The sequence below is a fragment of the Mobula hypostoma genome, chromosome 22, assembly GCF_963921235.1.
Source record: "Mobula hypostoma chromosome 22, sMobHyp1.1, whole genome shotgun sequence".
NCBI lineage: Eukaryota > Metazoa > Chordata > Chondrichthyes > Myliobatiformes > Myliobatidae > Mobula > Mobula hypostoma.
The window spans coordinates 53,201,202-53,224,618 of NC_086118.1; the positions used below are offsets into that span (position 1 = coordinate 53,201,202).

The 23,417-nt window shown below is 42.8% G+C and overlaps 1 protein-coding gene and 1 non-coding gene across 12 annotated transcripts in view; one reads left to right on the top strand and one right to left on the bottom strand.

Annotated features, from left to right (window-relative positions):
- Window positions 1–3,839, bottom strand: part of bptf (bromodomain PHD finger transcription factor) — a 177,377-nt gene extending 173,538 nt beyond the window's left edge. For all 11 annotated transcript variants that reach the window (XM_063030610.1, XM_063030608.1, XM_063030609.1 and 8 more), the window contains exon 1: window positions 3,310–3,839. In XM_063030610.1, the coding sequence (XP_062886680.1) occupies window positions 3,310–3,817 (508 nt within the window). In that variant the 5' untranslated portion in view covers window positions 3,818–3,839. The remainder of the gene's footprint in view (window positions 1–3,309) is intronic.
- A 19,143-nt stretch (window positions 3,840–22,982) lies between these two features.
- On the top strand, window positions 22,983–23,064 carry trnas-aga (transfer RNA serine (anticodon AGA)). The gene has a single exon. It is a non-coding gene; the product is annotated as a tRNA-Ser (tRNA).
- The last annotated feature ends 353 nt before the right edge of the window (window positions 23,065–23,417 follow it).

A 23,417-nucleotide genomic window follows, 5' to 3' on the forward strand; every position in this document is an offset into this window, starting at 1 on the left:
CAGACATCTCAGTACCCACAAAACCAGAATGAAATCAAGGCATCTTTGGTTCCAAGGAATTGTTTAATAAAAAGATCCTTTGGACTATCTGAACAGAATCAATGGATTTCTCCCAACTAAGACAATACTCCTTCAAACATCTTTTAGATTACTTTTTTTAATAATTTAACTTTTTAAAGTTAAACTTCATCCTCTATAATCAGAGTACATCTTCCACTCAAACACAATGGCATTCTGTTTGGTTTAGGGAACATAATTAGAACTATCTGGAAATAGGATTTCAGTTTGCTTTATTTTAAATATATGCACACTGGCAAACATATCACTGAGTTATCAAGGATATAATCCAGATGCTCTAAATAATTTCACTGTACTGTTAAACCCTTTCTGAAAAGCAGGAGTACATACACAGCAGAACAAACAGACCTGAGCACATAATTTGGACACAGCCTTCGGTGCATATTATGAAAACCTCCATTCAAAGGCAACACATTCCAAAAGAGACATCATACTCAAGCATATATAAAACCAAATCCAACAGTACTATTCAAAGGTAGTTAGTTCTGCCAATGCCCTTCCCAATAAATCAACCAGCATGGCTCGACCAAATTAACTGCTCACTTTGCACAAATTAGCTACAAGCTTGTCCCACCCAACCAGTAGTGAGATCTAGTTTTAATCAGTACTAATTGCCCTTTCCATAGATGCTGCCTGACCTGCTGAGTTCCTCCTGGTTTTCACCATCTGCAGAATCTTTTGTCTTTATTAGTTAGTACTTTCTCCCAAATACAAACTACTATAATTTGGCCATGATAATGAGTAGAATGAAACTTTTTTTTCAAAAAACTTTTTGTTTTAAACAAAGCATAACCATACAAAAATCATTGCAAATCTCCCTTAGAAAAAAATCATTGCTTCATAAGCAATATAGGTGAGGGGACCAGGGAGAAAGCATGAGAAAGAAAGGGACGGAGTATGAGGGATAGATGGCAGAGAAGACAGGGAGAAACTTGGACCCTGAAATACAAATAGAGGTAGTCTTTTAAAGGGAAGATTTTAAGTTTCTTAAAGAATGTTCCAAAAAGAAAAAAGTGCTATGACTAGGAAATACACAGAAAACAAATAAACCAGAAGGCTACAGAAGGGTCATAAAAATTGGAGCAACCCTCTAATATAGAGGTAAAATTATGGGTTTTGAAAATAATTAAGCAACATAAAATCAAAGTAACACACACAAAAAATGCTGGTGAATGCAGCAGGCCAGGCAACATCTATAGGAAGAGGTACAGACGACGTTTCGGGCCGAGACCCTTACAGGCATGCACTTAAGTAGGGAAAGCGGCTATGTGTATACAAAACTCCCCCTAGTAAGGACCTGGACTAGATGCTAGTTAATGTTTTTGAAGGAGAGCATTGAAAAAGAAAATCCAGCGAAGATTTTAGCACAGATTTGGGTTTCAGTTGCTTGAAGTGAGCACCAGACCAAAGCAGGCATGAAACAGAGCAAGGGCCTCAATTTTCTCGTGAATGAATAAAAGAATTTTTTGGTGACTGGCCATGCTCTTTTCTCACTGCTGTCACCAGGAAGAAGGTTGGGACCCACACCACCAGGTTCAGAAACAGTTATTACCCCTCAACCACCAGGCTCTTGAACCAGAGGAGATAACTTCACTCACCCGTTCACTGAACTATTCCCACAACCAAAGGACTCACTCTCAAGGACTCTTAACCTCATGTTCCCATATTTATTGGTTATTTTTTTTCTTTAGTATTTACACACCTGTTGTCTTTTGCACATTGGTTGTTTGACTGTTCTGTTCCAGTCTTTCATTGATTCTAATGTGCTTCTTGGATTTTCTGAGTATGTCGGCAAGAAAATGTATCTCAAGGTTTTATATAGTAACATAAATGCACTTTGATAATGAATGTACTCTGAACTTTGAAAGGCAACTTCAAGCATTGTACAACTTTCGTACTGTTTGAAGGCAAAGGACGAACGCTGAAGTCAGTAATAGTTGAACATGGGCAAGAACACAGAATCCTGAAGGAGAATATTAGCAATTTAAAATGAGAATATTACCAGATTGATTGATCTCCACAATCAAAAGTAAAATGCAGTATTACAATCATAAGTAAATCCAAAATGAAAACAAAATTCAACAATTTCCACAAGTAGTTGTGGTTCATGGATAAAGATATTGTGGCCTATTTTGATAACCTCAGCTTCATTCAAGTAGGACAGAATTACCATTCATATAACTAAAAATTAAATAGGGATATTGGAAAATAATGTTTGTAATTTGAAAAGCTACAAGTTATTATTTGCAAGGTTTGCAATGAAATTGAAATTTACTGAAATTGTTTGAAACTGTACTTTGATTATCATTTATGAATCAAATTTGAATTTTCACTTCCAAACTTATGCATAACTAGCAGATTTTTAATATTAAAAAGCACGATGCAAGATATTCAAAAATAACCATCACTGGTATTATATTTAGATAATCTGAACACAATTGCAAAAATGTTCTAAAATACAATTCCATTTATCATGACAGTTTAATGTTCAAAAATGTTTTAGTAACTATGCCATAATACAAATTTTTGGCTCCTTATCACCAACTTATTAAAATCTTTGTATTTAAACAGATTAATATTTAATTTGGACTCAATAGTTTTGACCTAAAACATCAAAATTTCTTCCTTCTGACTAAAACAGATTACCATGCTTTCCTATACTTTTATACATTTCCAATTTTTTTTCAAAATCTACAGTTTTTCATTCATTGCTTTAAATTTATAAACAACTGAAAACAAAGAAATACAAACTCAATTTTAAAACTGTCAGGATAAACAAAAATTTTAGTATTCCTCCTTTCCCAGATGTCAGAAACACTTGGCCTGTCAACATCGACATTCTGAACTTGCTTCCCTCCCTCGCCCCTCACCACCACTTTCCAACGACTCTGCAGCAGGTGTACAGCAAGACAAGTTGGCAGTACATTATTTTGGGCATATCCCAACCATTCAACGGTGCTAGAACAAGCTACTGTCTATGATCAAACCCATTCAACTTTTGATCAGTATGACAACTAGGTTGAAATATATTTTCCAACAGATAAAATTTGCCATACTTCTGCAAATGTCACTTACTGGCAACTGTTGCATACATGGTTCCAAAATAGTTTTGATAAGCTTTTGCCTGTATAAGTGCTACTTTCAAACAATGCCAACAACCCTGACGTTAGGCTGATGATCTAACATTTTATGGATGGGAGGAAAGCTGCTGCCCATGTTTCAATGTATTACCTGGAGTACTGCTGTAAGTGCTGTGACTCCTGAAGCTGCTCTCTGTGCAATAACTCGCATCATCGTCGTCTTCCTCCTCTTCTTCCTCATCGCTGGCCTGGTGATAATCCGAATCCTGCTCGTCCTCGTCCTCCTTCCCTCGCTCGTCCTCGTCATCATCCTCGTCTTCCTCCGACACCAGGCTCTCGTCCTCCTCCTCGCTCTCGTGGTCGTCGTAGATCACTTTGTTGACGGTCAGCCTGCGGGACCTGCCGCCCTGCCGCTGCTGCTGGTGGTGCTGCTGATGCACCGCCGCCCGGGCCCTGCCCCGGGTGGCCGTCCTGCCCCCTCTCGGGGTCCGACTCCCTCTACCGCCAGCTTCGGTCGCCGAGTGATTGCCCCGCCTGTCCGCTCCTCTGCCCCTGCCCGCCCCGGCGGCCCGGTACCTCAGGCTACCCGCCGGGCCGCCGCCACCTGCGGCCGGCGAAGCATCGAGCGTCTTGGGCGGCCTACCTCTCCTCCCTCTCATGGCGTTCTCACCCCCCCCTCCACTTCAGTCGGCTTCAGTTACCCCCCCACCCGGCCCTTCTCTCTCTTTAACCCCCTTCCCCCTCAGCGGGGACCCTCCCCCCACCCCCTCCACAAAATGTTGGGATTTATTATTATTATTTTTTCCACAAGAGTCTGTCTGCTCCCTCCGCGGCCGGCCGGCGGGCGGGAGTGAGGCGCCGAGCCCCGCGCACTCGGACTATTATTATTATTTTCCTCCTCTCCCTCACTCTCACACTCTCTCTCCCTCTCCCCCCTCCCTCCTCGCTCGCCTCCTGCTTCACTCCGATCTTCCGGCATCCATGTTGTATTCGGGGATCGCCGCCATTTTTGTCAACCAGTCAACTGGTCACGTGACGCCTGCCCTCCCTCCCCCTCCCCCCCCTCACTTCCAGCCCGGCCCCGGCGCGCGCCGCCGCTTCCCGGACTCGGAGCGGCGCGAGCGCTGCTGCTGCAGCCGACCTCGCCGCACCGCCTTTGCAATCCCCCTCTCGGAAGGAATATAGAGATATATTTTTATAAATATAACTGGCTGCAGTACTTCACCCCGCCTTTTCTTGTGCAGAACCATGGTCATGTTTTCTCAAACTTTTTTTTAAAAACGTACAAAGTAAAAATTCTGTTTGAGATCCGAACTACACAGCATCTTCAGCAAATTTTGCACTGAAGCCGGTTGATTTAAAACAAAAACTTATCTCTTTTTTTTGCATCAAACGCGATCAGCTTTGCTATTGGTTACTTTTAACTCCAACCGGAGATAGAGACTGCAGAGTGGAAAAGGAGCGGAGTGATTTCCGCCGTTGCAGTCCACTCCCCATAATAACAAAAGTAATAATATTAATAAAGTGAGGTTCGGGCCGGTGGATTCCCCGGTAGTTTATTAGTTCAGGCTTTAAATCAAACTGTTGGAAGGCTCGGAGAGTGGCGGTAGGAGCCCGGGGCCAATCAATGCGCTCGTAACATTGAACCCATGGCAACTGCGAATCAAAAAGCCCCTTCCAGAGAAAAGCAAAATAAAGCAACAAATTCCGCAAAGTACACTTTTAAATGTTGGATGAGAGCTCGTCGTTGCTCTTTGCAAGATGCTGCTACAATCATTTGAACGAGGGTTGCCGCTGCGCATTTTACCCTCTTCCTCCCCCAACCCCCTTTTACAACGCACACGCACCTTTTAGATGCGTCTTGGGTGGGAAAAGTTCATTGCTCGTTCGGATATTAAAAAAAAGACCCGACCGGGACCCCAATTGTCAAAGTGCGGTGCCGGTGTCCAGACACCGAGGCGGAAGTCCCAGCTGTGCCCGGGATCCCCGTTGTCGTCTGACTCGTCCCGTCCCAAACAACTCAGAGCGCACAGTCGGACCTAGGTCAGATCTGTACATCAGGAGAGAACTTTCCCCAACTGCAGCAAGTTCAGTATCAGAAAAAATCCTGAGTTCAGACAGCATGTGTGGAGAGAGAAATCGAGGTAATGACTGTTCATCGGCATAAATGGGCGCGTCAAAACAGCAGGAGTCACTTGGGGCTTGGCAAATGTTGGTATTTTGCAACTCTGGGTGTGTTAGCACCTCTTGTACAACACCAACATGGTTAACTCCTGGGAGTTAATAGTACATTTAGTGGACCGCCAGAGACCTTTCTCCCCAGGGTGGAAATGACTAATGCAAAATAAGATGTTTTAAGGTGATTTGGAGGAAAGTATATGGGGGGGGGGGAAGGTGTCAAAGGCAAATTCTTTCAGTGGAGTCACAAGCAGAAGAAAATCTGCAAATGCTAAGAAATCCAGAGAAATACACACAAAATGCAGGAGGAACTCAACAGGCCAGGCAGCATCGATGGAAAGGAGTAAACAGTCTTCAGCACTGGGAAAGAGAGGATGAGACGTCAGAGAAAAAGGGTGGAGGGAGGGGAGGAGGGAGCACTGGGTGAGACCAGGAGAGGAGGAAGGGACAAAGTGAAGAGCTGGGAGGTCGATTGGTGAAAGAGACAGAGGGCTGGAGAGGGGGGAATCTGACTGGAGAGGACGGAAAGCCATGGAAGAACAGGAAGGGGGAGAAGCACCAGAGGGAGATGATGGGCAGGAAAGGAGATAAGGTGGGGGGGGCAGAAAACAGGAATGGGAATGTGGTGAAGTGGGGGGGGGGTGAAAGAAATAGATATTCATGCCATCAGGTTGAAGGCTACCCAGGCGGAATACAAGGTGGCCTCATTGCGTCAGAGGCGGCCATGGACTGACATAAGGGAACAGCAAGTGGAATTGAAATGGGTGACCACTGGGAAATTCCGCTTTTTTGTGGCAGATGGAACGTAGGCGCTCAGCGAAGTGTTCTCCCAATCTACATCGGGTCTCGCCGATGTACAGGAGGCCACACTGGGAGGACTGGACACAGTAAATGACCCCAACAGACTCACAGCTGGAAGAACTGCTTGAGGCACAGGGTGCTGGGTGCACACAGCCACCAGGGGTGATGGTGGAGGCAGATACATGAGGGACCTTTAAGAAACCTTTAGGTAGGCACATGGATGATAGAAAATAAAGAGCTATGGAGGAAGAAAGGGTTAGATTGGGAAGGTTTAAAGGTCAACACAATATGGGGCAAAGGGCCCAAAGTGTTCTATAAACAAAGTGTTCATGGAGTTCTCAAGTTGCAGAGTGAAGTCCATCTACAATCTTAGTAAACACAAGAATCTTACAAATGTTCTGAAGTGCTGGCCACAATCTTGTGCTGTCTGTATCAATGACCAAAGTGCAAGAGAACGAATCACATCAGTGTGCATGTAGATTATAAAACAACACCTTCCACAGATTCTCCAGCCCTTTCTGTTGTTTGCAGAAGTTTCTTTTTTTGCAAATTAGCTTCCCCACAATTGTACTAAAACAAAGTCCCAATGAAGGGTCACGGCACTGTTAATTCCCCTCTACAGATGCTGACTGATGTGTTGAGTTCCTCCAGCATTTTGTTTTGTGTGGCTCTTTTAAAAAAAAACAAGACAACTCTCTTTTCTCCAAGGAAGCATCTCAGGACTCTTCACAGAACTGTAACCAGAAAAGAAAATTATAAAGGACAGGCTGGGAAGCAGCTGGTATTTGTGGAGTCTCGTGTGAAGAGTGGAACAGAGGGAAACGTCAGAGTAGAGCCCACACCAGCATCAGAGAGAGAAAGATATCCTGGACGTTTAAGTACTATCCAAATCTTGATTTTATCTTCAATTTACTTGGAAGGTAATACACGGCCTGACAATGTCCATGACATGGAGTCTTCACTGCATTTGCATGTTATCCTCGAGCTGCAGCATAATCAATAAACGGTCAGTCACACCAGCATGAAAACTTCATTGTCTTCTGATGGAAACCATTGTACCCAGTGGGGAACATCATGTTAGGCCTAAAGCTAAACTTGCTGTTCAAAGTCAGTTTATTATGCTTGTACTACCAGGGGTGCATAGGGTGTCCAGGGAGGGGTAACACCTCTGGTGAAGGGGCTTGTCGTGTCCACTCACCTTTGGTCCCCACCGGACACTCAGCTCTCTCCCGTGGCTCCAAGTAGCTATGTGCATGTGACAGCAGCCACACCCGGGTACCGGTACACCGGCTTCGACAGGCGAGGGTCGCTGGTGGCCTCGTACCCCAGTGAGGAAGGGACGTGCCTGTCTGAGCACACAAAGTCCGCTCCGGCACACTAGGCGGACGAGATCTACGGTGAGTTCCAACAGTCAAAGTCATACTTTATTAATCCTGGGGGAAATTGGTTTTTGTTACAGTTGCTCCATAAATAATAAATAGTAATAGAACCATAAATAGTTAAATAGTAATATGTAAATTATGCCAGTAAATTATGAAATAAGTCCAGGACCAGCCCATTGGCCCAGGATGTCTGACCCTCCAAGGGAGGAGTTGTAAAGTTTGATGGCCACAGGCAGGTATGACTTCCTATGACGCTCAGTGCTGCATCTTGGTGGAATGAGTCTCTGGCTGAATCTACTCCTGTGCCCACCCAGTACATTATGTAGTGGATGGGAGACATTGTCCAAGATGGCATGCAACTTGGACAACATCCTCTTTTCAGACACCACCATCAGAGAGTCCAGTTCCATCCCCACAACATCACTGGCCTTACGAATGAGTTTGTTGATTCTGTTGGTGTCTGCTACCCTCAGCGTGCTGCCCCAGCACACAACAGCAAACATGATAGCACTGGCCACCACAGACTCGTAGAACATCCTCAGTATCATCCGGCAGATGTTAAAGGACCTCAGTCTCCTCAGGAAATAGAGACAGCTCTGACTTTTCTTGTAGACAGCCTCAGTGTTCTTTGACCAGTCCAGTTTGTTGTCAATTCGTATCCCCAGGTATCTGTAATCCTCCACCATGTCCACACTGACCCCCTGGATGGAAACAGGGGTTACCGGTACCTGAGCCCTCCTCAGGTCTACCACCAGCTCCTTAGTCTTGGCCAGGAAGGCAGTTCCGCCACGCTTCCGGGAGAGCAAAGGGCATGACAAGGCACAGAAAACGTTACGGTCATCCACTGCAACCAAAGGCGGCCACCAGACCCAGACCTGGGGTCGAGAGAGCGCAACTGCCCCAATACAACAGCTTTTCCTCTTTAAAAACTCTCCTGCACAGGTTCCCTGTCATTGTCGGACACGACAGACGACCACAACTACTATGTACTACCTTCAGATTTACTTTCCTGCAGGGGAAAAAAAAACAGCAGAATTTTACAATAAACCGAGAGAGAGACAAAAGGCAAACTGTGAAAATAAAAAGTGCTGAGGACCGAGTTGTAAAGGGTTGCTGAATATAGTCCGTAGGCCACAGAATCAGTTCAGAGTTGTTGTAAATGAATTATCCACATCAATTCGGGAGGCTGAGCTTGTACTGTAATAACTGTTCCTATTCCTGATGGTGCAGGACGCAAGAATTCTTTATGTCCCACCCAGTGGTATTAGTGAGAAGAGAGCATAGCAGTGATAGTGGGGGCCCTTAATGATGGATGATGCTTTCTTGTAACAGTGCTCTATGTGAGTGTCCTCAGGGGTGGGGAGGGCTTTGCTTGTGATGGGGTGAACTGTGTCCACCACTTTAAGCCTTTTCCATATCGGGGCCTGGTATGGAAATACCAATCAGTTAGGATACAGTACTCTCCTCTGTGCACCTATAGAAGTTTGTCCATTTTTGGCGGCGTGCCAAACCTACACAAACTTCTAAGAAAGTGGAGGTTCTGTTATGACTTGTTTGTGATGACACTGATGTGCTGGTCCCAGGACAGATCTCCTGAAACATCCAACAATTCTTAAAAAGAAACTCAATAGAAAGGGGGAAAAACTACAGATTCTGGAAATCTGAACCCAGATCAAAGTCAATGTAACTTATTATCACCATATAAAACCCTGAGATTCATTTTCTTGTGGGCATTCACAGGAAAACATAGAAATGCAATAGTGAGTGAAAACCACACACAAAGACTAATAACCAATGTGCAGAAAACAGACATACAAAACATGAGAACATGAGTCCTTGAAAAGTTATTATAGTCATACTTTATCAATCCCGGGGGAAATTGGTTTTCATTACAGTTGCCATAGTTGGATGCATCGAAGTATATATGTCACCATACATAATCCTGAGATTCAATTTAAACAAGCCCACAAGTTGTGGAATCAGTTCAAGAGCTGAGGTAAGTGAAGTTGTTTACATTGGTTCAGGTATCTGATGGTTGAAGAATAAACTTCTGAAATGTTGGAAACTACATCCGTGGTTGAAAAACACTCCCTTGTTTGAACACCTAGGTTACAAGTTAACACATTTGAAAAATATACAGAACAAAATACCAACAGCAGCGGGAAAAGCTGGGATCAGCGTCTATGGAAAGAGAAGTCACCTCTTATCACAACTAGACAAAAAAATTGTATCGGTCAGTGATCAAATGGAAACCCCGAGATGATCAAAGGAGACAGGTGAAGATGGAGCTGCCTAAACAAGTGTGCTAAAGACTGGTGTGAATAAAAAATGTTGGAGATGAAATTGAAAAAGCTTTTGGTGTTCAGTTTTACATTTCCAAAAATTCACTTAGAAAATAAAACAAATATCTTTTTAAAAAAGGCTGTACAAATGTTTCCTAGAGGTAATGTTTAAAATAGTGGATTTAATTCATCGTTAGTTCCGTCAAAAGAATACAAATTACATTTCACCACAATAATATAAAAATATAGGTGCAGTTATATTTTATAAAGTGGAGGAAAATTAATTTTATTGGAATGTTTTCAAAAAAAACACTTCTTCATCTGTAGCACAGGAAACCCATTCTTACCTGGTCTTGCCTACAAGTGATTTCATTTCCATTCCAACATGACTGGTGATTAACTACTCTCTATATTAGCTTAATGCTGCACTCAGCTGTATCACATAGAGTTTGCCACTCAAACTAGTGATTCAGGAAACCACCCCTCATCTCAGGACGGCTATAGATGAGCAATTAACTTCAGGTGAGACAACAATGCCCACATTTTGATATTCTTGGGAAAGTTCAGAAAGTAGAAACAAAATGAGAGGCAGGGAAACATCTTATGCTGTTAAAATTCTGTTTATGCATCAAGCTCAACTCCAAAGTACCACAGCAGTGGAGTGGTACAATAGATCTCATTAACACTCCATTGTTCATTATGACAAGTGTCACCAATTAATGAGTTGTTCTTCTTAAAGGAGAACAGCCTATAAATTGCAATATTGCATTGAAAAATTAAATGTTTTGATTAGCCCAGGAGATCAATCTCATTACCAAGTGAATGACTCCCACTGCAAGTGGAGGGACCATGCTCTGCATCTCATCAACATTTCCGATTAGATCTGACACAGTCATGTTTTCAATGTTCATAGGTAGACTGAGGAAGCAATGCGATTGCAGCAGGACTTAGATAAATTGGAAGATGGGCAAAAAAGGTGGCAGATGGAATACAGTGTTGGGAAATGTATGATTATGCATTTTGGTAAAAGGAGCAATAGTGTTGACTATTATCTAAATGGGGAGAAGGTTCAAACATCAGAGGTACAGAGGGACTTAGGAGTCCTCATGCAAGACTCCCAGAAGATTAATTTACAGATTGAGTCTGTGGTAAAGAAGGCAATCGCAATGTTGGCATTTATTTCAAGGGGAATAGAATATAAAAGTAATGAGATAATGCTGAGGCTTTGTAAGACACCAGTCAGGCTGCACTTGTAGTATTGTCAACAGTTTTGGGCCCCATATCTCAGAAAGGATGTGTTGTCATTGGAGAGAGTCCAGAGGAGATTCACGAGGATGATTCTGGGAATGAAGGGGTTAACATAAGAGCAGCGTTTGGCAGCTTTGGGCCTGTACTCGATTGAATTTAGAAGAATGCTGGGGGATCTTATTGAAACATACCGAATGCTGAAAGGACTAGTTAGGGTGGATGTGGAGAGGGTGTTTCCTATGGTGGGGATATCCAGAACTGGAGGGCACAGCCTCAAAATTGAGAGGAGACCCTTTAGAACAGAGGTAAGGAGGAATTTTTTTAGCCAGACAGTAGTGAATCTGTGGAATGCTCTGCCACAGACCGCAGTGGAGGCCAAGTCCAATGCGTATATTTAAGGCGGAAGTTGATAATTTCCTGATCAGTCAGAGCACCAAAGGATATGGTGAGAAGGCAGGTATATGGGTTTGAGTGGGATCTGGGATCAGCCATGATGGAATGGTGGAACAGACTCGATTGGCTGAATGGCCTAATTCTGCTCCTACATCTTATGGTCTTAATGTAAAATGCAAAACAGGCCCGAGTGAGTTGTTATTAGTTTTAAAGATAAATTCTCCGATTTGATTCATTTCCAGCTTTTCCAATTCTTCAGGTGAATGTCAGGTTTGAGTGGGATTGGGCTTCCAGTGACCTGTCTGTCTGTGGGAAAACAGATCTTTAGGACTCGGTGGTACACACACACACACACACACACACACACACACACACACACAGTGCTCAGTGGTGTACGCACATGAAAACAGAGAGAAACACACAGTTTTCAGTGATGTATACACATACACAAACAAACACACAATCATGCACAAATACACGCAAAAGCAGACTCACTTTCACACACACGTGCATGGTTATCTTAATGATTTCTGGAGTTGACTGGCGGGCATGCAGCCTAATCCTGCTTCTTTACATGCTCTCCACTCTTAGAAACCCTTCCTCTCCCACTTTCCACCTCCACCACACATTTTCCTGGACAAATTCATGTCCCAGGTTTTTCCGGAGATTGTGAGGAAACATTGGAGCAGGAGTAAGCCATCCAGCCCTTGAGCCTGAGCCTGCATCAAATAGGGGTAAGGTCTGTCAGACTGAACTGCAGCTCCCTCTGTGCCACCACCCTCAAGTGAGCTTACCAAATGACGGGCAGGAGAAGCCCATTGCTTCCTCGAGTTCACCCTGCGTTCAACAGTTGTGGCTCTGGGAGCAGGTACAGTACTTCATTAGTCATGTCTGCTGTGGGGAGAGGATAAACACGCTCATCCCAAGTTGATAGACATTAAACAAAACTAGGGTGTACATGCCAAAATATTTATTTACATAAAATATAAAACAGTCAAAAGCAGATGCATAAAAGACACACATACTATTGTATGTGAGTTAACTGTCTTTAATAAGAAATACATTTACCAATACTTCTCTCCACCTTAAAAGTTCGTTCCTCTAGTAGGTTAATCTGATCAACCATTCCAGTTAGCCCCTCACCTCCCTCTAACATTACCTTAGGCACTGGCACTGCTCTGAAAACACTTTGAACCACATTTAATAATGTTGTTTACATTGCAAATACATGTTGGTGTAAGCAAATTTTATTCCACATCCGTACTTTAACTTTATTTTTATACAATTATTTATAATTGTTGAATATTGGTGTTCTTCTGTTGTATGCCACACCCTGACTAACACGCCCTTGCAAATTCATACTACAATACCATAAAAAGTATTCACCCCCTTGGAAGTTTTCATGTTTTATTGTTTTACGACATTGAATCACAATGGATTTAATTTGGATTTTTTGACAGATCAACAGAAAAAGACTTTTGTGTCGATGTGAAAACAGATCTCTACAAAGTGATCTAAATTAATTACAGATATAAAACACAAAATAATTGAATGCATGGGTATTGACCCCCTTTAATATGACACACCAAATCACCACTGCTGCAGCCAATTGGTTTTAGAGGTCACATAATTAGTTAAATTGAGATCTGCTTTTGGAGAACTGTGTGCAGTCAAGGTGTTTCAACTGATTGTAGTAAAAATACACCTGTATCTGGAAGGTCCAACTGCTGGTGAGTCAGTATCCTGGCAAAAACTACACCATGAAGACAAAAGAACACTGCAGGTAACTTCACAAAAAGGTTATTGAAAATCACAAGTCAGGAGATGGATACAAGAAAATTTCCAAGTCACTGAATATCCCTTGGAGTACAGTTAAGTCAATCATCAAGAAATGGAAAGAATATAGCACAGCTGTAAATCTGCCTAGAGCAGGCCGTTCTCAAAACCTGAGTGACTGTGCAAGAAGGGAACCGGTGAGGGAGGACACCAAGAGACCTATGGCAACGCTGGAGTAGTTACAATCTTCAGTGGCTGAGAATGGAGACTCTGTACATACAAAAGCTTCACCAGTCGCAGCTTTATGGGAGAGTGACAAAGAGAAAGCCACTGTTTTAAAAAAAACTTACATGATATCTTGGCTAGAGTTTACCAGAAGGCATATGGGAGAGTCTGAAGTCAGCTGGAAGAAGGTTCTATGGTCTAACGAAACCAAAATTGAGCTTGTTGGCCATCAGACTAAACCCTATGTTTGCCATCACAAATCATCAAAAACACAACATCCCTACCGTGAAGCATGGTGGTGGCTGCATCGTGCTGTGGGGATGCTTCACTGCAACAGGCCCTGGAAGCCTTGTGAAGATAGAGGGTAAAATGAATGCAGCAAAATACAGGGAAATCCTGATGCAGTCTGCAAGAGAACTGCAACTTAGGAGAAGATTTGTTTTCCAACAAGACAATGGCCCCAAGCATAAAGCCAAATCTACACTGAAATGGCTTAAAAACAACAAGGTTAGTGTCCTGGAGTGGCCAAGTCAGAGTCCAGACCTCAATCCAATTGAGAATTTGTGGCTGGACTTGTAAAGGGCTGTTCACACACAATCCCCATGCAATCTGACATAGCTTGAGCAGTTTTGTAAAGCAGAATGGGGAAAATTTGCAGTGTTCAGATGTGCAAAGCTGATAGAGACCTATCTACACAGACTCAAGGCTATAATTGCTGCTAAAGGTGCATCTACTGAATGCTGACTTGAAGGAGATGAATACTTATGCAATCCATTATTTTGTGTTTAATAATTGTAATAAAGTTAGACCAATTTGTAGAAATTTGTTTTCACTCTGACATGAAAAAGTCTTTTTCTGTTGATCAGTGTCAGAGGTCAAATGTCACTGTGATTCAATGTTGTAAAACATGAAAACTTCCAAGGCAGAGGGAGGTGAATACTTTTTATAGGCACTGTAATTGTATATGGCAAATAAAGGTGATTTAAAGTGTATTTATTATCAAAGGATGTATAAATTATACAACCTTCTCACAGGTAACCACTAAGCAAGAGACCAGGAAGAACCCAATTAAAGAAACCTGATCTTTGACATCACTGAATAATACACGAAGAAAAAGTTTGAATGATAAGCTTGCCTTGCCTTCCAAATATACTTTCTGTAATAGGGAATCATTTCTTCCAATTGAATTGAAGATTTGCAAGTTGCAAGTACGATCCACACTGGTTTCTGGTTCGGTGCCGAGACCATTCATTCTGGGAAATGTTGGTAGGTGATCTCATGTCATTGAGAAATGACTCACACATTCCCATCAAGAAAGTAACTCAAACAAACAAGAGGGCATTTATCTAAGCTCTTTAATATTATTGAGAGATACAGCACAGTAACAGATCCTTCTGGTCCCAACAAGGCCACACTGTCCAATTACACACCTGTAACCAATTAACCTACTAACCTGTACGTCTTTAGAACATGGGAGGAAGCCAGAGTACCCAGAGGAAACCTACACAGTCATGGAGAGAACGTACAAACTCCTTACAGACAGCAGCGGGAATTGAACGCAGGTTGCTGGCGCTGTGATAGTTTTACACTAACTGCGCCACCCCTAAGGGCATTCCAAATCAGAATAATTGTTACAACCATTTAAGTACTGTTGGTCTTATTCCAGTTGTATTTTGTGGGATTCTACGCAAGCCCATTTGCCCACAGCCAGGTCCAATTATGAAAATAGATGCTAAGTTGAAACAATTGATAATGTCTGTGGTTTCCATGTAAAGTATTCTAGAGAATTACAAAACTCAACAAGAATCCAAAACCTTAGTAATTAATTAACAATATTAGTGTTAATTCCTTTGGAGCTGATTAGTGTCAACCAAAATTAGATAAATGCAAAAATTTACATCTTCAGGTTGCAGAAGTAAGTTGTTGAACAACTGGAGAAGGTCGAATTCAGAGTGTTATTGCCAAAAAAAAAGTCTGAAGCAGAAAATAACTTAAATTTCCAACAAGAATCATGATAGAACACACAAAAAAAAAACACGGAACTTGGAAAAAGTACACCACGATTGAGGGCCGGTCAGCCCATGATGTTGTACACTCAGTAATAGGTAGACCTGAACACCTACTTGTTAATGCAAAAATCTAATCAGCTAATTATTGGCAGCAACTCAATGCATAAAAGCATGCAGACATGGTTGAGAGGTTCAGTTGTTGAGACCAAACATCAGAATGGGAAAGGAATGTGATCTAAGTGACTTTGACTTTGGAATGATTGTTGGTGCTAGATGGGGTGGTTTGAGTATCTCATAAACTGAGATCTTCACAAAAGTCTCTAAAGTTTACAGAGAATGGTACAAGAAACAAAAAAAAATCTAGAGAGCTGCAGTTCAGAGGGCAAACACACCTTGTTAATGAGGGAGGTCAGAGGAGAATGGCCAGACTGGTTCAAACTGACTGGAAGGCAACTGTAACTCAGATAGCCACACGTTACAACAGTAGTGTGCAGAAGAGTATCTCTGAATACATAACACGTTGAACGTTGAAGTGGACGGGCTACAAACATACACTCAGTGCCCACTTCATTAGGGACAGGAGGTCCAGAAGATGTTGAAAAAAGTGGCCACTGAAGGTATAAATCTACTCCACAACTAACCTAACCTTCCCTGCTGGACGGGTTTCATGGTAGCGTAGAGGATAGTGCAACAATCTGCAACGATGGCGATCAGCTCTCCTTCTCCCATGACCATGTGGGTGTCCTTCTGCGTGCCTGGTTTCCTCCCTCGTTCCATTGATCTACCAGTTAGTAGGATCGTTGGTCACAGGGCTGTAGTTGGGCAGCATGGGGTCATTGGACAGGCAGGGCCTGTTACCGTGCTGTCTCTCTAATAAATTTGTCTTAGGTGTAGATGTATTCAGTCCTCAACCATGCTTAGAAGCTTATAAAAAGGAAAAAAAAATCTCAGGAATAGTAAACAAAGCCTTAAGACATAGGAGCATAGTTAGGCCATTTGGCCCATCGAGTCTACTCCACTATTTCATTGTGGCTGATCCATTTCCCTCTTGGTCTCAATCTCCTGACTAATCAAGAATCTATGCACCTCCGCCTTAAATCTGTGGGTATATTTAAGGCGGAGGTTCATAGATTCTTGATTAGTCAGGAGATTGAGACCAAGAGGGAAATGGATCAGCCGCCTGTGGCAACAAATTCCACAGATTCACCAGCGTTTGGCTGTTCTATCTGTTCTAAATGGACATCCCTCTGTTTTAAGACTGTACTCTCTGGTCCGAGACTCCCCCCCACCAAAGGAAATATCCTCTTACCAGCCACTGTGTCAAGGCCTTTCAACATTCGATAGGTTTCAATGAGATCCTGCCCCCTCCATTCTTCTAAATTCCAGCGAGCGCAGGCCCAGAGCCATCAATGGCTGCCCATATGGTAATCCTTTTCATTTCTGGAATCATTCTTGTGAACCTGTTCTGAACCCTCTCCAACGTCAGCACATCCTTTTTTCCCCAAAAAGGGACTAAAACTGCTCACAACACTCCAAGTGAGGCCTCGCCATACAGCCCCAGCATTACATCCTTGCATTTATGCTGACATTTATATAGTTTGATAATAAATAACTTTGAACTAACTTAACCTCCCTCAGATGAAAAAGGAATGTGTGCTGTGTGCCATCATATCCGCTCGCCGCTCTCCTGTTCAAAGTTCCTGATGCCGGGTTTCAGTCCAAAATTTCAACCATTACTTTGCCTCCACAGATTCTGCCTGAGTTCCTCCAGCTGTTTTTTTTGCTACCTGTAGAGATCGACTTCAGTGTCAGTTGGACAGGTATGTAGACAGGAAAGGTTTGAGTTATGGGTCAAACACTGGTCAATTATGCCAGCTTGGATGGGCATCCTGGTTGGCATAGAGCAGTCCCATGTTGTATGACCCTATGAATCTCTCTATTCCTCTGTGGCCACTCAATATCTGCCCCCATCCCCACCTGCACTGCATATTCCTTCGTTTTATTGCAACTCTCTGGACTAAATCTCATTTGCTACTTTTTGCCCAATTGTCCCGACCCCGATCCTCTTTCAGGCTGAGGTCTCCCACCTCACTGCCGTCCACACGGGAAATGTTGGCATCATATGCAAATATGTAGTTTAAATGTATGATGCCATGACTTTACATTGACACAGGCAGAGAGCAACGGAATAAACTCGGGTCCTGTGGAACCCCCAAAGTAACACACACACACACACACACACACAAAAAGTTCTGCATGAACTCAGCAGGTCCCAGCATCTACAGAGGAGAAAGATCAGTCGATATCTCAGGCCGAGACCTTTTGTCAGGACTGGAAAGGAGGGGGGAAGAAGGTGGGGTGATGGGAAGAAGGATAAGCTGGAACCGGGGCTCCCAATCTTTTTTATGCCATGGGTCCCTACCATTGACCAAGGGGTCCACGGACCCCAGGTTGGGAACCCCTGAGACAGAAGGCAAGTGAGGGGGAGGGGGAATGAAGTGAGAAGCTGGAAGGTGATAAGTAGAAGGAATTTAACAGCAGAGGAGAGAGACCATAGAAGAAAGGGAAGGAGGAGGGGCCCCAGAGGGAGGTCATGGGAAGGTGCGGGAAAGAGAAGGGTGAGAGGGAGATGGAAAAAGGGGGGGGGGGAGAAAGCAGTTTATTATCGTAGCATTGATTTAAAGCTGTGTACTCACCTTCAGACAGTATTGTTAATTAAATGTATTAGCCCCAGTTAGCTGCATTAGTGCAGGATATACTTTATACAAACGTTTGTACTTATACTTTATTGTCGCCAAACAATTGATACTAGAACGTACAATCATCACAGCGATGTTTGATCCTGCGCTTCCCGCTCCCTGGATTACAAATCGATAGTAAATATTAAAAATTTAAATTATAAATCATAAATAGAAAATATAAATATGGAAAGTAAGGTAGTGCAAAAAAACTGAGATGCAGGTCCAGATATTTGGAGGGTACGGCCCAGATCCGGGTCAGGATCCGTTCAGCAGTCTTATCACAGTTGGAAAGAAGCTGTTCCCAAATCTGGCCGTACGAGTCTTCAAGCTCCTGAGCCTTTGGGTGTTGGCTGGGTGGGTCGTGTCCTTGATTGTCCTGGCAGCACTGCTCCGACATCGTGCGGTGTAAAGTGAGTCCAAGGACGGAAGATTGGTTTGTGTGATGTGCTGGGCTGTGTTCACGATCTTCTGCAGCTTCTTCCGGTCTTGGACAGGACAACTTCCATACCAGGTTGTGATGCACCCTAGAAGAATGCTTTCTACGGTGCATCTATAAAAATTAGTGAAGGTTTTAGGGGACAGGCCAAATTTCTTTAGCTTTCTCAGGAAGTAAAGGCGCTGGTGGGATATGTGGAACATCCCAGCAAAGGCATAAAACTATGCACGGCCATCCCATCTGATACAGTGGCCGTGAATGTTTGCACAGAGACAACATCGAAACAGTTCTGCAGAGAGGGCGTACAACCCAATACATCATTTACTCAAGTCTGTGCATCGATTCCCCACGAAGCCCAGGATGAGTGGGCGGGGGGGAATGAATGGAGTAGCCTGAAGGTGACGATCAGGTGGAAGAAGTGTCAATGTAAAGCCTGTCTGCCATTGGTAAGTTCTTCTCTTCTGATCAGATAGATCCCAGTTTAACCAAGTAAACTGCAAAATCCAAAAGTGCGCTTAGTTGTGAGGAAGCGAACCTTAAACATAGAAACATAGAAACATAGAAACATAGAAAATAGGTGCAGGAGTAGGCCATTCGGCCCTTCGAGCCTGCACCGCCATTTATTATGATCATGGCTGATCATCCAACTCAGAACCCCGCCCCAGCCTTCCCTCCATACCCCCTGACCCCCGTAGCCACAAGGGCCATATCTAACTCCCTCTTAAACATAGCCAATGAACTGGCCTCAACAGTTTGCTGTGGCAGAGAATTCCACAGATTCACCACTCTCTGTGTGAAGAAGTTTTTCCTAATCTCGGTCCTAAAAGGCTTCCCCTCTATCCTCAAACTGTGACCCCTCGTTCTGGACCTCCCCAACATCGGGAACAATCTTCCCGCATCCAGCCTGTCCAATCCCTTTAGGATCTTATACGTTTCAATCAGATCCCCCCTCAATCTTCTAAATTCCAACGAGTACAAGCCCAGTTCATCCAGTCTTTCTTCATATGAAAGTCCTGCCATCCCAGGAATCAATCTGGTGAACCTTCTTTGTACTCCCTCTATGGCAAACATGTCTTTCCTCAGATTAGGGGACCAAAACTGCACACAATACTCCAGGTGTGGTCTCACCAAGGCCTTGTACAACTGCAGTAGTACCTCCCTGCTCCTGTACTCGAATCCTCTCGCTATAAATGCCAGCATACCATTCGCCTTTTTCACCGCCTGCTGTACCTGCATGCCCACTTTCAATGACTGGTGTATAATGACACCCAGGTCACGTTGCACCTCCCCTTTTCCTAATCGGCCACCATTCAGATAATAATCTGTTTTCCTACAGGGTTAACAACCTCCTGAGCACAACCTTGTCACCCACTGAACCTCAGCCCCAACAATGCAAGAATCTCCACTCTGAGTTGACCCCCAGAGAGTGCGACACAGCTAAGAAACCTTACTAATCAATAACCAAAGAGGAAATGTGAGTATTGTTGCGTCACCGGGTTCGGACATGACCCAAGTGCAGAGCGAGAGACACTGAAGCCGGTCGATAGTTCACAGACTTTACTTCAAACAGTGTTAAAGGGAAAATAAAACAGTAAAACAAACTAGGCCAAACAGGGCCGTTAACTAAAACTCTCAAATGGAAAACGAAGCCTACAGTGCGGCTGAAAAGAACATCTAAACATTAAACAAATACCGCTAGTCTTCAGAGTCAATGACTGGACAGTGCAATTTCTCAGGGAAGGCCAAATGCAAACAGGCAGCGAAGCATTACTGTGCTCTGTTCAAGTCTCAACAAGCACTATGCTGACAAGTATGGAGTTAAATACTATCATGATTAAATAACAATTAGCTGACACCTGCATATTCACAAGCGCAATTGCCGTATTTACTGCGCTGCCGAATCCGTGGTTGTGACATGTTGATGCAATGTAAGAGAATGGATATTATGTAAGAGAATGTACAGTATATTAATTGTAGAGAAAGACATGTTCCAGCTGTACTCACTGGGTATATAGTATGCATGAAGTTTATTTCTAAAATATAAATAAGTATTTGGTGCCACTTTTATTGAGCTATCATTTTAGAACAATGGTGACTAATGCTCCAACTACGTTTTTTTGGTTTTCCCGGACGATATTATGCTTAAATTTGGAGAAAATTAGAAGTAATCTTTATGATTCTTCAGTTAAATTCGAACAGACCTGGAGATCTTTTATTCAACATTTTCATTTAATGTAATTTTTTTTCTCTCTGTCCATATTTATATTTCCTTCTTGTTTTTTTTAACTGTTTTTTAATGGAGGTCGGGTTTGAGGACGTGATTTTAAGTTCTTTAACTCTACTTGTTTCCTAGTTAGCCCATTGCTTTGCTTTTTATTTAGTTTAGTTGCACGGTGGGTTTTTTTTTGTTTTTTTCTTTATTGATATATAGAAAAAATAGTGTACTATTATATTACCTTGTTATTTTATGTTTAAATTGCACTGTTTGTATTAATTTTTTTCTGTATTAATATTTCTTGTAATATATTATATTCTAACAGTGTATTAGTGCCTATATGGTTTACCTTCTGTGTACTTATTCAATAAAAAGATTTAAAAAGAGAGAAAGAACAATGGAATTGAAAAGTTATTTTGATTTTGCAGTCATTATTTATGTCCCCCCCCCCCCGCCCCATTTTTCTCTTGTTTCTTATCAGCAACGTCCGGTCTCATGGGCACTGCCAGCAACCTAGTGCCTCAGCTGGATAGCTGCTAGTTATCTATAACCGGGTGAACAGTTGTTTTTGCCAATGTAATTTAGTGAAAGCAGGTTAAGGCTGAACCTGCGGCCTTCCTGGTTTATTCTGTGCTACACAGTAAGTAAGGTTCACTCACTTACTGAGTGATGAGCTCTCCCTAAACATCTTCCCACTGAATGTTATTTTCATAATACTGTACTTCAAAGGAAAATTGTAGCAAATCAGGCAGGTGCCTGTGGAGATAAAGAGCACGGTAAACCTTCAGGATGGGTGAATAGTGGTCGTTGATACAAAATTTCCACGAAGTATTTTCAGTGCTTAATTCGCGTGTGGAAAATCATGACAGGATTAAGTAGAATAGGACCCATCGGTTTGGTGAACCAGCCCGGACATCGTCACTCACCACAACACTGAAATGGTCACTGAACACAACCTCTGGACTCTACAACTCACGTTCTCTGTATTTATTTTTCCCAGTTGCCCATTCTGCCTTCATTTGCGCGTTGATTACCTGTCGGTCTTTGTGTGTAGTTTTTCACTCATTCTATTGCATGTCTTTGTTTTTACTGTGAATGCCTGCAAGAAAACAAGTCGCGGGTTAGTATACGGTCACAGATTATAAATTTATGTTGCACTTTGAAATAGGGCACATTTCAATTAGTTGGGGGATCAAAAATCAAAGGTCGGAGATGTAAAATAATCGGTAGAAGGATTAGAAAAGAAAAGAGGATTTATTTTTCACTTGGAGTCAGGAACCCGCTACCTTCCAGAGACAAGCCCCTCATTACATTGAAAAGGCAATGGGACGCGAAATTGAAGGGCGGTGACAGTGAGATTCGACAGACCTGCTCTTTTCACCTGTACGGATACGTTGAGTTTTTGTGTCATAATTTTTCTATGATCTTTGATTACCAGGTTCAGAAGTTTCTTAATTTTCATGCCATTAAAGTTTATTGAAAAATCATTTGAAAATGCAGCATAATTTGACAAAATATGAAGTTATAGTCGGATTTGTTTTTAACAGTTTGATTACTTTTCATTAACTTTCCAACTGACAAAACAGCGCTTTTCGTTGTCAACAGGAAAACGAAGAACGAGTACTACATCACAAAGCCTTTGTTTTGTTTTCTTGTGTGCTGGAAACTGAGGTCATTTGATAAAGAGGGCAAATTTTTGAAGCGTTTCCGAGATGAAACAATCGCAGACTTTATACTTAATGTCTGCGTCAATATCCCGGTAATTGCTCGGCGCGACTTTTGCAGACAGAAACGTACGTCCAGTGATGTTTAGAGTTTGTCAGTTTACCATGATCAAATAAGTAATGATTTTTTAAAAAATCAAAGCAATTTCTAAGAGTCTAGCCGATGTGGTTGCTACAAGATGTGCATGTGCACAGAATTGGAGTAAGAAACCATTGTTGGACGCGAGGCTTTGGAACGCACGGGTTCACTCGGAGCCGACCGGAGGAATGAATGAATGAAGCGGCAGTGCGGCGGGTCCTTGTGACCTGGGATGACCCCGCCACACCAATTGCAACATCACTGGGATACCGAAAATCAGACATCACAACGTTCCACAGCTACAACAAGCGGCAGGCGAACAGATTTTCTTATCGGTAGTCGTGGCCGAGTGGTTAAGGCGATGGACTAGAAATCCATTGGGGTCTCCCCGCGCAGGTTCGAATCCTGCCGACTACGCGGTGATTCCATTTTTGTTACATTTATTGATACATTCCGTCCACGTTTCTTTTCACTGAACAATAATCAGCACAGGTCGCCTGCGATCTCGACACCGAAATTTGAACAAAGAGTCCACAATTTCATCACTCGGATCTGCAGAAATGTCGAGGTCTTCTGACAATAACGAACTTTCTTCCTCATGTCGGCTCCGCAGCCGCTGAACTGAACCTCTAATTTTTTAGATTCTTTAAGTTTACAAATATATGGAACATCTTAAAGTGCTAGAATAATTAAAACGGTGGTAATAACTGTGTTAAAATGCCGCATTTCTGGATAAGCCATTGAAATTGTTCAAAATTGCCGTGTACAAT